This window comes from Tursiops truncatus, chromosome 5 (genome assembly GCF_011762595.2).
Source record: "Tursiops truncatus isolate mTurTru1 chromosome 5, mTurTru1.mat.Y, whole genome shotgun sequence".
Taxonomy (NCBI): domain Eukaryota; kingdom Metazoa; phylum Chordata; class Mammalia; order Artiodactyla; family Delphinidae; genus Tursiops; species Tursiops truncatus.
The window spans coordinates 43,156,861-43,171,757 of NC_047038.1; the positions used below are offsets into that span (position 1 = coordinate 43,156,861).

The following is a 14,897-nucleotide window of genomic DNA, read 5'->3' on the forward strand; positions in this document are numbered from 1 at the left end:
AAAATCAAGGAGTATTATATTCTGATGAGTCACAAATAGCATAGTATATTGACTAGGAAATCAGAAGCTTTTAGTTCTCCTTTTCCATGGGTTGAAGGCTGGATAGAAAATTGATGGTTTAGGAAAATAGCTGTCACTGCGGATTGAGCACCGTATTAGTTATCTATTGCTGCAGGAGATACTATTCCAAAAGTCAGCAGCTTAAAACTACAAAGGTGTATTATCTCACACAGGATGTGAGGGTCAGAAATCTGGGATTGGCTTAGCTGAGTGGCTGAGCTCAGGATCTCTCCGGAGGTTGCAGTGAAGCTGGCAGCAGAGGCTGCGTTCGTCTGAGGACTGACTGGGGCTGGACCATCAGCTTCCTCGGTCAATAACACGGGTGGCAGGAGGCCTCATTTCCTCACCATGAGGGGAAGGAAGGAAGGAAGGACCCCTCCCCAACCCATCTCCTTCCGTCCGAAATACAGCTAATGGATAGAAACAAAATTAACCACTGGCTGAAGATTTATTTCAATTGAGTTTAAGTGTATTTGTTGTGAACTTTGGACAACTGTTGTACACTAACAATATCCCAGTAAGGACAAAAGCAAGAAAACTTATGTTTTTGTTTGTTTTCTTTTTTTTTCCATCTATTTTCCTTTATTCAGGTACCACTGAACCTCTGCTGTGATTGACTATGATTCAACCATAGGGGTAAGACTCATTCTAAAGACAAGCCTTGCTGTTTTAAACTTCAGTCTTTGTCAAAGCTAAATACACATTCTAGGAACACAATTTTCTAATATGTATGTTAGATGAAGAAGGTTCTGTGGCATTTCAGGCAGAGGAAGCCTGTGCAGTACAGGGTCTGGGGAAGAATGACACCTTTGGGGACTTACATCAGAATGAACACTGAGATTCACAGCTAGAATGGAAAGTGGGGTGCTGGTGGAAGAGGCTGGAAAGATAGGCAGGGGCCAGGTGTGGAAGGAAGGAAGGAAAGAAAGGGAGGGAGGGAGGGAGGGAGGGAGGGAGGAGAGAAGGGAAAAAGGAAGGAGGGAAGGGAGAAAGGGAGGGAGGGAGGAAGGAAGGACGGACTGTGGTTCTGCCCTAGCTGACCCTCAGGGAAAAAGAGAAAAGGGCGAGGGAGCCTGGGAGGCTGAGCCTTCCCGGTGGACGCTGTCTTGGTCCTGCTGCCACAGTGCTTACCTTCTGCCATGGCCTTGATGTCATCCAGCACAGGGACCACTCTAGGTTTGAGCTGTTTGAAAATTCCATCTCCCAGCAATAACTTAATATCTAAATTCCAAGAAGCATAAGGGACAGTGAGGGTGGGGTCTCTTTCTTTATTCTCCTCTTACCTCTCAGTCTCTTCCCGATGCCGATTTCGTTGCCTGGTTTAGTCTCTCCCGACGCGAAATCCCACTTTTCACTCCAGACCCCGTTAAGCTGTGGACTCTTGTGCAGAGATTTCTTGGCACACTTCCAAGCCCTCACACCAGCTGCGCCCCCCCCGTGAAAACTTAACCACCGCAGACTCGGTGTTTCTTTGTACTAGGAATAGATTCACCTTATCACCTTGATTCACGGCTGCAGGTGTCCCTAACCTCTCCAGCTGGACCAGGGTTTCTGAACCCAGGCTCTATCGACGTCGGGGGCCAGATCGGTCTTTCCTGTGGGACCTGCCCTGTGCGTTGCAGGGTTTTTAGCCACATCCCTGGCCTCTGCCAATGGATGGAACCCAACCGGGACACTGAAAATGCCTCCAGATGTTGCCAGATATCATCTTGAGGGCAAAACAGCCCATGGTTGCCCATGGTTGCTAACCACTGAGCACGTGGGGACCAGCTCCGCCCACCCCTCTAATTCCTGAAGCCACTGGCTTCTCCGGGAGGCCCATATCTGTCTTTAACAGCAGATCGGACAGAGACCCAATTCTTCTCTCGCGTGGAGAGTGAAGAACAGGTGCCTGTGACTGCAGGAAAGCAGAAGCATTTTTATAAAAAATGCTAGGCTTTAATGGCTGAGTAACAAACTACACGTTTCAATAATGCTAGGGAATTACTGTTCTGTTTTTCCCCTTTGTTCACGCGGAAATTGCAGAAACAGCATACTACATTTCTTAGTCCATGTTTTATGGGAGATGGCCATAGCATCTTCTAGCCAAAACAAACACATTTGAGGCAACGTTAAATTTTACTCACTGTCCAGATCTGAGAATGCCCTTGCCTTCGTGGTGGTATACTGGTCCAGTACATAGTCAATTTGCTAAAAAAAAAAAAAAAAAAAAAAGATTACTTGAAACCTCTTCTTCTGGAGGTTTCCCAAGCCACAATAAAAAGAGATTTAACATATGAAAATTATCCTGAATCAGAGTTTTTTTTAAAAAGAAAGCAGGTTCTTAGAGATATTTCTATTTTGGGGATGCTCAGACTTCTTATTGGCTTAAGAAATATGATTTATTTCTCATGATTCTGTGGATTGGCTATGCCGATCTCCTGGTTGGCGCTGGCGTGGCTGGGGACAAACGGATCCCTCTCTCTATGTGGTCTCTCCTCCCAAGCGGCCAGGCTGGGTGTTTTCACGTAGTGGTCCTGCTAGCAAGAGGACAAGAGTAGACACTGCAAGGCCTTTGGAAGCCTAAGGTCAAAACTAGCACAAGGTCACGTCTACTTCATTCGTTTGGTCAAAGCGGGTCACAGACACATCGAAGATTTGAGGGGATGGAAAACAGATCCACCTCTTGAAAGGAGGAACTGCAGAGAATTTGAGGTCGTGTGAAATCTACCACCCTAGAGTCATTTTACTTAGCAGCTATTACTGACCTTTGCTGGGGCCACTCACCCTTCTGCCTACCGTGTCTTTGTGGGTCTGCTTCCCCACACCCTCTGCAACCCTGGATGTTACCACTTTTAAATAAAATAACTATTGCCCATCTTCTTAGTGAAAATGTGCATTATTATTTAATTGTTCATTTCTCCAATTACTAGAGTAAGGTTAGCTTGCAAATGAAACAACAGACAAAGGATTAATCTCCAAAATATACAAACAGCTCATGGAGCTCAATATCAAAAAAACAAACAACCCTATTAAAAAATGGGCAGAAGACCTAAGTAGACATTTCACCAAAGAAGACATACAGATGGCCAAGAGACACATGAAAAGATGCTCAACACCACTAATCATTAGAGAAATGCAAATCAGAACCACATTGAGGTATCACCTCACACCGCTCTTTATTTATTTAATTTTTGGCTGCGTTGGGTCTTCGTTGCTGCGTGCGGGCTTTCTCTAGCTGCAGCGAGCGAGGGCTACTCGTTGTTGCGGTGCACAGGCTTCTCATTGCGGAGGCTTCTCTTGTTGCAGAGCATGGGCTCTAGGCCTGCGGGCTTCAGTGCTGTGACTCATGGGCTCTAGAGGGCAGGCTCATAAATTGTGGCGCATGGGCTTAGTTGCTCTGCGGCATGTGGGATCCTCCCAGACCAGGGCTCGAACCCGTGTCCCCTGCATTGGCAGGAAGATTCTTAACCACTGTGCCACCAAGGAAGCCCCATGACTTTTTTTAAAAAGAAAAATCTTTGGTGCCACTGTCCTTTCTTTTTCACAATATCATTAACTCCCCATCGTTTGCTTGAAGTTACTCCGGTAATGAAACCTTTCTGTTTTATAAACACTTATTTGCTAATATCTGTATAGATGTGTAAAATTCCTTGGGAAGGAGAGACACACACACACATGCACAGAAGTTGTCTCTGGGGACAGGGTGACCTGAGGGTACCTTTTTTCTGTATCCCAGAAGCACATTGATGCTTTGCCTATTCAGAACATCTTTTTTAAAAACCTCTCAGCAGAGGGATTCCCTGGTGGCACAGTGGTTAAGAATCCGCCTGCCGATTCAGGGGGCACAGGTTCGAGCCCTGGTCCAACTAGAGAAAGCCCGCGTGCAGCAACAAAGACCAACACAGCCAAAAATAAATAAATAAAATTGAAAAAGTCATGAGACCATTTAAAATGGTTAAGCACTTTTATAATAAGTAATATAATTATATGGTATACCTTAATAAAAGAAATAAAGTAAAATGAAATAAAATAAAAGCACCAATTCTGAAATTATGCTTTGTACTCTTTTGAAAATCACTTGCTAGGCCTTTATTCCTTTAACTTTGAAATTAAAAGACAACACCTGTCTACAATGATTATAGGGTTTCCAGAAGGTCCAAATAAGATTCCAAATATATACAGGAACTCCCAAAGGCCTCAAACACAAAGCGTCATGGGATATAGATTGTGGTCCTTACCCCTGGAGTTGCATTCAGGAGGGTTCTCAAGTCGTTGAAATTACTTTCTGACAATTTCCGAGTCTTTTCAATGTGAGTCCTTATGTGTTGGTTCGCCACAAAACCATAGATGATACCAAAGCTGCAGGAAAAGGAAAGGAGAGCATTTACTGTGGGAGCCATGGCCGTGGCCAGGTGCAGAGCAGCCCACAGCCAGGAGAAGGCGGAAGGTCTTCCTGTGCAGAGAACCCCTGCTCCCCAAGCCCAGCCCCTCCACTGCTACAGGCTTCCTGCCTCCATCGCAAAATCCACGCACCACCAAATGTGGGCCACAGAACAAGACTCAGTCCTCTCAGGGAAGTCCTCTCCTTCAATATCCATTCAAGACACGTTGCTCAGTTAAATATGAGTCTTATACATGGAACAATGTTCAGGAAATAGAAGTTACAAAGGTTATAAGACAGGGTGTGGAATACAGTCCCACTTCTGTACAGATGCGAATGTAGGTATACACTCTCCATGCAGGGCGTGCACACACACACACACACACACACACACACACTACGTGCATACCTCTGCTCCCCTCAAGAAGACTGTCAGGAAAAATACTAAAATGATAAGAATGGTTTGGGCTTTCTAATGTTTTTGGTTAATCTAATTGTCTTTGTTAGCTACTGCATTGTCCAGGTTGAAAGGAAATGTGAATTACTTTAGCATTAAAATACTACATAAGCTGCAAGCCATAGAGTATACACCGTCTCCTTCCACTTTATGTGAAGTACAAAATCAAATAAAATGATGGTGCCAAAAGTCAGTGGTTATATTCGGGGGAGGGGTGGGTAATGGTGTAGTTAGTGTGTTCACTTCATAGAAATTCGCACATATGTGCTTATGATAGGAACACTTTTCTCCATATAAAATGCACTTCAATAGAGTTTCAAAAACACTACATGAGGGCTTCCCTGGTGGCACAGTGGTTAAGAATCCGCCTGCCAATGCAGGGGACACAGGTTCGAGCCCTGGTCCAGGAAGATCCCACATGCTGTGGAGCAACGAAGCCCGTGGGCCACAGCTACTGAGCCTGCGCTCTAGGGCCCGTGAGCCACAACTACTTAAGTCCATGCTTCTAGAGCCCGTGCTCCACAACAAGAGAAGCCACCGAAATGAGAAGCCTGCACACCTGCAACGAAGAGTAGCCCCTGCTCGCCACAACTAGAGAAAGCCTGTGTGCAGCAACGAAGACCCAAAGCAGCCAAAAATAAATAAATAAATAAAAACACCACATGAGAGGCATCTTACATGAAAAGCTACACTACATGAAAACAACAACCATATTTTTCGAGCCATCTGAAATGTCTACGTTTAATCATTTTAAGAGCTCTTAATGTCTACTAATTACTAACAATCCCCTGACAAATTAATTTGACCAACTGGTTTGTTTTTGTGTCAAGGCCTTTAGACATTAAAATGTTACATTTAAGATTGCTAATCACCAAGGCCCTGTTGGATTTAGCCACTAGATGGCAGCAAGAAATTATATAAACTCATAACACACCCTACAGAAGTTACCTCCAGAAGTTAACAAAATTTTTAGTTTGTAATAAATTGTTAGTTTGTAACCATCCAATGGAAGGTGTAACTATGTTTCTAGAAGAAAATTTTGCAAATAATACGCAAACTTTTGGGGAAAAATTCTGATGGAGAATATGAATACTTCTGCTTCTTCACCAAAAGCAACATCTTAAGCATGATGCATTCATATATTTACAGGTATGATGGCCAACTGCCCACTTTTGCACGAAAAGTCCCACATTCCCAGGAAACCTCTCGGTCTTGGGTAATTGGGGAGTCATTTGCCCCATTTCTGTCATGAGTCATTCCAAGGAGCATTGCTCGTGTGGTTACCAAAGGGGAAGGGGGAGGGGGATAAATTAGAAGGCTGGGATTTACATATACACACTACTATATATAAAATAGATAACCAACAAGGGGCTACTGTATAGCATAGGGAACTATACTCAATATTTTGTAATAACCTATAAGGGAAAAGAATCTGAAAAATAATATATATATATCTCACCATGCCATACACCTGAAACTAACATCATAATGTAAATCAACTATACTTCAATAAAAAAATTAAAAAAATTTAAAAGATAGAGAAATAAACCTATTTTCCCATAGCAATATTACATAGGTGCATTGCCTTTCCAAACTAATCCCCCGAAGTCTGTAACACAATGTTGAACAACATTTCTTATGGTTAACAAGGTGCAGTGGGGACTTCCCTGGTGGTGCAGAGATTAAGAATCCGCCTGCCAATGCAGGGGACACAGGTTCAAGCCCTGGTCCAGGAAGATCCCACATGCCACGGAGCAACTAAGCCTGTGCTCCACAACTACTGATACTGTGCTCTAGAGCCCTCGAGCCACAACTACTGAGCCCACGTGAGACAACTACTGAAGCCCGCGCACCTAGAGCCCGTGCTCCACAACAAGAGAAGCCACTGCAGTGAGAAGCCCGCAGACCACAAGGAAGAGTAGACACCGCTCGCCACAACTAGAGAAAGCCCGCGCACAGCAATGAGGACCCAACACAGCCAAAAATGAATAATAAATAAATTTAAAAAAAAAAAACAACCAAGGTGCAGTGGAATATGCAATAAAGGAGGAACATGAGACTTGGTTTCTGGTCTCACAACTGCCACTAACTCATACTGTGTGAGCTTGAGAATGTCCCTTCCCTCTGTGAGCTTCAGTTGGCAGCAAAAACTAGAAATTAGATTAGATCAGTGCTTCGCAGACTGCAAAGGAGAGGGGTACTGGATGTCCACAAGGTGTCTTCAATTTTTTTTTAAGTTTGGGTTCATGTTGATGATAATCTTTAAAAGATCTAATTAACAATATCCCCTGACATTTGAAGGGACCACCTTAGAATCCATTTTTGTCGGTCTCAAGTCTGCATTGGTATTTATGAGGCTGGCATTACACCACAGCAATAATAGTTATTAAATGATTCACTCATGCAAAATAAGGCCAAACGACCCAAAATAATGACTTTGGAGTAGTGTCAACAGAAGGGGAAAAAAAGCTGAGTCATAGTAATGTACCTGGGCCTTTATGTGCCATGCCAATTTTCAACCATTCTGCACCATGACAAGTCAGGATCACCACCTGAATATAGCTGCCCACCAGAGGATTTCACACTGGGGGCCCTTGCTCTCTCCCCATCATGTCCAAATTATTTGTCATTCGTCATGCTCCAGACCCATTTTTGTCATATAAGTCAAAGTGAACTTGGGAAACAAACAGCAAGTGCAAGTCCATGTGGCTTTCCCTGAACCCCCTGGATAGGAGAAGGACGTCTTGCCTTGAACTCCCAGAGGTCTCGCCCTGAAGTTCTGATGGGTTTTTCTTACTTCATACTCTATTTTGCCTTCATTTCCACCTATGTTTAACTTCCCTAAAAAGAGGTGGAAACTGCTTCTTTGTAAACCTTGGGTAATGCAGGGTCTCGTGTCCTTGGTGGGTGATCAGTGAAGGCAGATTTAAGGACTGGGCTTGTTTCATCTGATCCATTTAGAAGATTAGCCATATGTTCAGAATGTCCAAGTCAGAAACTATCTTTGTTCCTTTATTGAATAAATGCTGTTACTCCAAAAATCATCAATCAGTAAACACAGCATTGCAATACAATGCTGAATTTCAATACACCGTATTTAAAAGGACACATTTCTGTTACTCAGTTATAGATCTAATGAAAATGAAAGCATTAATCATTTTTAAAAAACTGTACTAAACAGAATTCTGGGATAGAATTTAGCAACTTTCAAAGCTGATTTTCACACTCATAACTCATTGTAAATTTTATATTTAAATTAAAGACAGCAAATTCAAATGCCTACACAGGCAGGCAGAAAGCATGAAGGGCAAAGTGCCTGGTATGGACCTGTGGGAGCTGGAGATAAAGATGGGGGTCGGGCAGATGCTCTGTGGCTCCAGTAAGTGCTACCATGATGGAAGAAGACCAGATCTTCCAATTATTCACAAAAATCTGGGAATCTGGATTCATATGGAAAATCTCCCATTTCAAATTTCTTTTCCCATTTTTAAATATTAGCAACAAATCAAAGAAAAAAATTTTAAATACTACACAAACCAATTGATGGTCTCCATTTGTAATCCCAAATTTAAAACCCTTAGTTAAACACAAATAGAGAATTTAAAAGTTATTCTTTTTGTTGTTGTTGATTTAGACATTCCTTATTATTCAATGTTCCTTTAAGCATGCACACAAAAAAATCACATGAAATTAATGTTTTGTTTTGTTGTTTTTAACACCAGTCAACTATTAGGATATGACAATGAGGGAAATTCACCTCACACAAAAAGGGAATAAAATTTCAATCAAATGATAGTCAAATGACTATCAATTCTCTGGCATTGACACAAAAGCCTTTAAGCTACCGAAAATTTTATGTAGTACAACAAAATCTCTTGAAATTTTTAGCAGAAGATAGGAATTTATTTTTATGACATATTAGCACTATAACTTCTGTATTTTATATGGACAGACTGATTTTCTCTACTTAAAAGTAAATACTTAAAGTTTTTAGAGTATGGCTAAACATTTAGGATTTGTAGCAGTTTTTTCTACCAATTTCTACTGACAATGAAATTAGCCAATAAGAGCCAAATAAATGCTCTGTCTGTAACTGATCTCTTACTTTTTAAAGATAATTTTTCAATTTCGATTTCAACTTTATATAACTAATTCTCTCATTAAGCAAGTCTCATGATTTCCAAGGCATGCTAGCTCAATTTCTTTTCTGGAAGCTTGTGGCCTCCACACCAGGAATTGACACCACATTGCAACAACAACAACCACAAAAAAAAAAAAAAAAAAAAAAGGACTTTGAAAATAGCCACCTTCCTGAAAAGGACTGGGATTCAGTTTCACCACAGTAATTGGCAAAAGCTGACTTTTGGGAAACTTAGAAATAACCTCTATTCTGGAGAAATAAAGGCACAGCTGTTCCTTTTTGTTGTTGCTTATAACCTTTTTGAAATTCTGAAAAATGCAGTGATGACAAATGCAAAGGAACGGAGAGAAAAATTGGCTTTTTCTGGAGTAAGACACATCTGCTTAAACAGTCCACAGTGAGACGTGGAAATGTAATCTTCTGCTGATGGTCAAACAGACTTACGTAAACATATGTCAACGTCTATGGAATTCAAACACTCTGCAGCTGCCTTTGGAAAAGCTCAAACGGAAAAAGAATATGACCACATATATTCCACACACATTAGGTGATCTTTCTCATTAACACCTATGCCTTTCTCAATTAAAATGAAAAGATTTCAAAATTTTTAATAAAATGGGATGGATGAAAAATCAAGACTAATTTAAAAACCAACTTCTTTTTTAATTGTAACAGTATTCAGCCACAAAAAGGAGCTGAGCCTGATAAAAGGCAAGTGGACTGCTCTGGGCTTCTGAAAGAATTTTTTAAAAATCATATACAAAGATTATTTATCACTAGTATCCAAGCTCTGCTGAGGTCGATGGAAGCAGAGGCTAATACCTCGTTTTCTTTCTCTTTCCGCCTTCTAATTTTGTGGACATTCTTTCCCCTCTTATTTTATTCTAATCTTCTGATTTTGTGGACATAAGTTTCTTCTCCTTTTTATCTAATCATAATATGGACACTTCTGTTTTCTCCTGGTCTTTAATCTTCTTGGCTAGTTTTGATTACGTGAAAACAATTACTCAACTCATGCTGTTGAAGATACTTGCAAACCAGTAGGTGTTCTAAAATGATGACATCAAAATAGCTATTTAAATTAAAAAAAAAAATTCAAAGCAAAGAAGTTTAAACTTCTAGTCTGAATTCAAAGTAAACAAAACAATCTCAAATACTACTCTTATTTAGACCTATTTATAATCCTTATATAAATTCAATGTATTATGTGAAATAAATTAGTTTAAATTTGTCACTTAGCCTCAAATAGTTGATCAACTTTGGTTTAATTGTACTGAAATTTAAAATTGTTATATTAATTAATAAGTTTTACTCGGGTGGGGAAAATATCTTAGCTGACTGTGTAGGATAGAATCACAGATTTCTTTTTAAAGAATTTTCTAAACTAAAATATACTCAGGAGAAAAAAAACTTACCTAAATGTGTTTGATGGGTCTGAGTTCTCAACAATAAAAGATATATTTAGCATTCATTTTATATAAAATGAAAGCCAAGTTTACTTCTGACATTGTAACTTTAATGTTTATATATCTTTGTATTTAAAACCTCATATAAATAATTCAATCAGTTCAGGGTGAACTATAAAGTATATATTGCATAATTATATGTAATGCAAATAAGAGTGCAATTTAAAAACAGAAACCCAATACAGGACATATGTTCCATTAAAAAAACTGAAAGCCCATTATTACATACGTGAACATTTATTTGGGTAAATGAGTACATGCAATAAAGAATTTTCCTGAAGTTACATCATATGTATTTATATCAAGTGAAAATTCTTAACTTGTTAAATAAATAATCATGCTAACAGGAAGCCCTCAGGGCAAGTATTTTCAAAAGGCACTTTGTCACCTGAGCCTCATCTTTGATGTCTAGGGTATACAAAAAGGAAGACACACGGCTGTCCAAGTCTTTGGATGAATGAAGGATGTAAGTTTCAGGCTTAAAGGACATGCACAAAGGTCTGAATGGTCTTTGGGCTATAACGGACATTCTTCTGGTAGCTGGGGGGAGGTCACTACTCCCACAGCTGTAGGGTCTGTACATTCCTGAAAATCCTTCAAACACAAAGCAGAGAGACAGGGGAAATCTGTAATTACCACTGCCCCCATCCTAAGCTGCCTTTCAGAATTTAATGTGAAGAAGAAGTTAAATTCAAATTATGGACAGAGGGAAACAGGAGAGAGAGAGACAGAGAAACCCACACCCCCGTCTTGCAGATGAAACACACCCACAAAAACTACCTAGTGGTTAAACAAGGGTGCATGAAATTAGCTAACACATTCACTTGGATCCTGTTTATAAGTATACTGTTAAGGTCTGTTTTTTTTTCTTTTCAACATCTTTATTGGAGTATAATTGCTTTACAATGGTGTGTTCGTTTCTGCTATATAACAAAGTGAATCAGCTATACATATACATATATCCCCATATCCCCTCCCTCTTGTGTCTCCCTCCCTCCCACCCTCCATATCCCACCCCTCTAGGTGGTCACAAAGCACCGAGCTGATCTCCCTGTGCTATGCGGCTGCTTCCCACTAGCTATCTACTTTACATTTGGTAGTGTATATATGTCCATGCCACTCTCTCACTCCGTCCCAGCTTACCCTTCCCCCTCCCCATGTCCTGAAGTCCATTCTCTACGTCTGTGTTAAGGTCTATTATTTCACTATTTTCAGCAGAAGGATATCTGTTCAAAAAAACTGACTGCTTTGGAATCAGTAGCAGTGCACTGGCTTTTGCTTTTTGTGGGGAATTTTTGGTTTTCTAAATTTAATTTTTGGTGTACTTAATTCAGTAAGTAATACTTGAGTGTGGTAGATAATTCAAAAGAAACAAGAAGTCTGGTTGCAGTAAGAAGCGAGTTCGCTTCCCTCCCCTTCACAGCCACCAATTTCCTTCTCAGAGGCAACTCGCCTGGCCAGGGTCTCGGCAATCCTTTCACATGGTCTCTATGCGAACATAACCAAGTGTTCACATCCCCCTCCTTTTTTGTTTTTAATCACTGGTGTTGTGTTCTACACGTGGTCTACAAACTGCTTTTCTCACTGCATCTCACCTGCGGACTGTTTCGTATCAGCAACTCTAGAATTGGGAGATTGGGATTGACATGTATACACTAATATGTGTAAAATAGATAACTAATAAGAACCTGCTGTTTAAAAATAAAGATTGTTTTTTAAGTTCCTAATAAAAATGAGAAAAATAAAAAACAAAAAAAACTGGGCATATAATTAGAAAGTTAACTCCATCCAACAATATTCTCCAATTCCCCAATTCAGGGACTCTACCCATCTGTATGGCACAGGGAACTATACTCAGTATTTTGTAATAACCTATAAGGGAAAAGAATCTGAAAACAAATACATACATATATATATAAATAACTGAATCACTGTGCTGTACACCTGAAACTAACATAATATTGTAAATCAACGATACTTCAATTAAAAAAAATTTCCTTGCAAAAGATCCCTTCGGACGTACAAATCAACTAGAAATACTTGCTCTGCCTTCCTGCATGCTGCCTGTTTCGAGAGAGCTATTTAAGAGGAAGGAGGCGCTGTCCTGGGAGGTGAATGCTTTCTTCAGTCCCAGATTTATCAGGATGGCTTCAAAATGAAAAAAACCACGGGGTTGGCTTATCACATAAACTAGAGCAGCCTGGTTACAGCACTAATTTCTGCTTATAGTGATGTGCTGGGCAAGCATTTTTGTTCTCTTTTCTGTTTTCTGTTTTTTGTATTTTGTTGTTGTTTCCAACTCATGCTCAACAGTTAAAACACAAGAGATTTCTCATCAACCTAAAACACAATCAGCTGTTGTCCAAGATGCTACTTGCCTTATAAATATACAAATCACCAAGAGGGAGAGTGTGAAGTAGCTCTTGAGGGCGGCCCCATTTTTCTTCTGTCGCTGGTGCATTTCTCCACCACACTTGTTACAGCAACGACACAAACTAAAGACAAACCCCACCAGAGGCATCAGAATAATGAACAGCAATCCCAGGACAGCACAGATAATAATCCCGATCTCATAGTAGATAATCTGCAAGTCAAACAAAAGAAACAGCACATACTGTAACATAAAATTACACGTAGAACATTCCACAGTGTACACATTCCATGCTTTTTAAGCTATTTGCCATCATGAGTTAAATCTTGAGGGGTGTGTGTGTGTGTGTGTGTGTGTGTGTGTGTGTGTCCATTTTGAAGATCCTTCTTGAAACAAAGGAAGCAGAGATCTGAGTTACCAGAATATGGGATCAAGCACTTACTACCTTCTTTCAACTTTGGGAAAATAGCCAAATTCAGGGTCAAGTTGCAAATGGTGTCATTTCAACCCCAAAGGTATTTTGTTTGTTTTTAAACGGCATGACAAATTTTGGCAGAAGTCCTTGCATAATGAATAATCTATACCAAGGATGTTTTTCACCAGAAAGATAGAACTAGTAATAGTTATTAAGGATTCAAAGTAGTTTGGATTGGATCGATTAATGACAAATTCATATTTTGTTATGAAAGAATCTGGAATATATCTAAATTTAGAAAAAAAGGCTCAGACTTTCCAAATCAGACATGTTACTCACAGGCCACTCAGTTTCCCCACCCATGTACTGGGAATAAAATACGTACCTTATAAGGTACGTATAAGGTACATATAATAAAATAGGTACCTTATACGTACCTTGTGAACACTGCAGATAATGTATGATTAGTGATGAGGTGCTATGGAAAGTACCTGGCGTGGAGCAGACACTTGCTAAGTGCCCCTTTCAGGCTGCTGAGCCCAGCCTCACTAGCTAAGTCTCAGATAGCTCCTAGGTTCCTAGGTACTAGCACAATAGCTAGACACAATCAAGTGACCTAAACCTATTTTCATAATCACTGATGGATTTATTCCAGGCTAAATAAAAATTAATGCAACAGGATGATAAAACTCGTTCTCATTCCAATTCATGTGTGCAGTTACTCACATTTCCATAAAGCAAGACACTTTAAAAGAATGGCAGAAAATTACAGGTTGGCGGTTTGCAACCTGTAATGGTTTGTAATGGACCAGCTAGATAACAATACATTCTGAAGCCAAGCTGAGCAAAGGAAAACGAAACCCAAGCCTTGTTCCTTGAAGCAAATGTGATGTCTTAGGAGAGAGCAGTGAACTTGGAGTCAGAGGACCTGCTTTAAATCCCAGCAGGGGCGGCTTTTAATTCTCTAAACTAGGAAATGTGACATTAGCATTAATGTCATCAGCATATTGTGAGGGACAGATAATTAAATGAGTTAATGTGTAAACAACTAGCAAAGTGCCCAGCACACAGCAAATGTTCAGTCAGTATTAGCTAACTCGTGGGCAAACGCTTATGCGTATTAAGCAAGGTGCACATGGCACTTGAATATTATCTACTTCCATATTAAGGTTAAAATGCTAAAAAGAAAAAAAGTGATTGCAATTTTGATGCAGTCTTCTTAAGGTAAGTTGGCCATGAAAAGTCGTTATTTGCTGGTGTGTAACCCACCCTTGAAGACTCACATCACTGGCCAACTGAGAAGCCAGCTCCAGGCACTCCAAATTCTTACTTACTTTGCTATCTTTCTCAGCAAATAGTCTAAATTGTTACTATTTTTAGAAATTGTTTCTGGGAATTTCCTGGTGGTCCAGTGGTTAGGACTCCACGCTTCCACTGCAGGGGGCATGGGTTTGATCCCTGGTCGGGAAACTAAGATCCTGCAAGCTGCATGGCGCAGCCAGAAAAAAAGTTGTAACACTGAACCCCAAAGTCTGGCCAAGATCTGGCAAGAACCTAAATTATTTCCTGATATACCAAGATCTCCGGAGTGCTTTGTGGATGGACTGTGTTGAAGAGAAGCTCA

The 14,897-nt window shown here is 40.3% G+C and overlaps 1 protein-coding gene across 4 annotated transcripts in view; it reads right to left on the bottom strand.

Moving 5' to 3' along the window:
• PROM1 (prominin 1) overlaps nucleotides 1-14,897 on the bottom strand; it is a 94,718-nt gene that overhangs the window by 38,950 nt on the left and 40,871 nt on the right. For all 4 annotated transcript variants that reach the window (XM_073805087.1, XM_073805086.1, XM_033856880.2 and 1 more), the window contains 4 exons: nucleotides 12,866-13,071; nucleotides 4,281-4,401; nucleotides 2,187-2,250; nucleotides 1,192-1,281 (listed from right to left, as the gene is read on the bottom strand). In XM_073805087.1, the coding sequence (XP_073661188.1) occupies nucleotides 1,192-1,281; nucleotides 2,187-2,250; nucleotides 4,281-4,401; nucleotides 12,866-13,071 (481 nt within the window). The remainder of the gene's footprint in view (nucleotides 1-1,191; nucleotides 1,282-2,186; nucleotides 2,251-4,280; nucleotides 4,402-12,865; nucleotides 13,072-14,897) is intronic.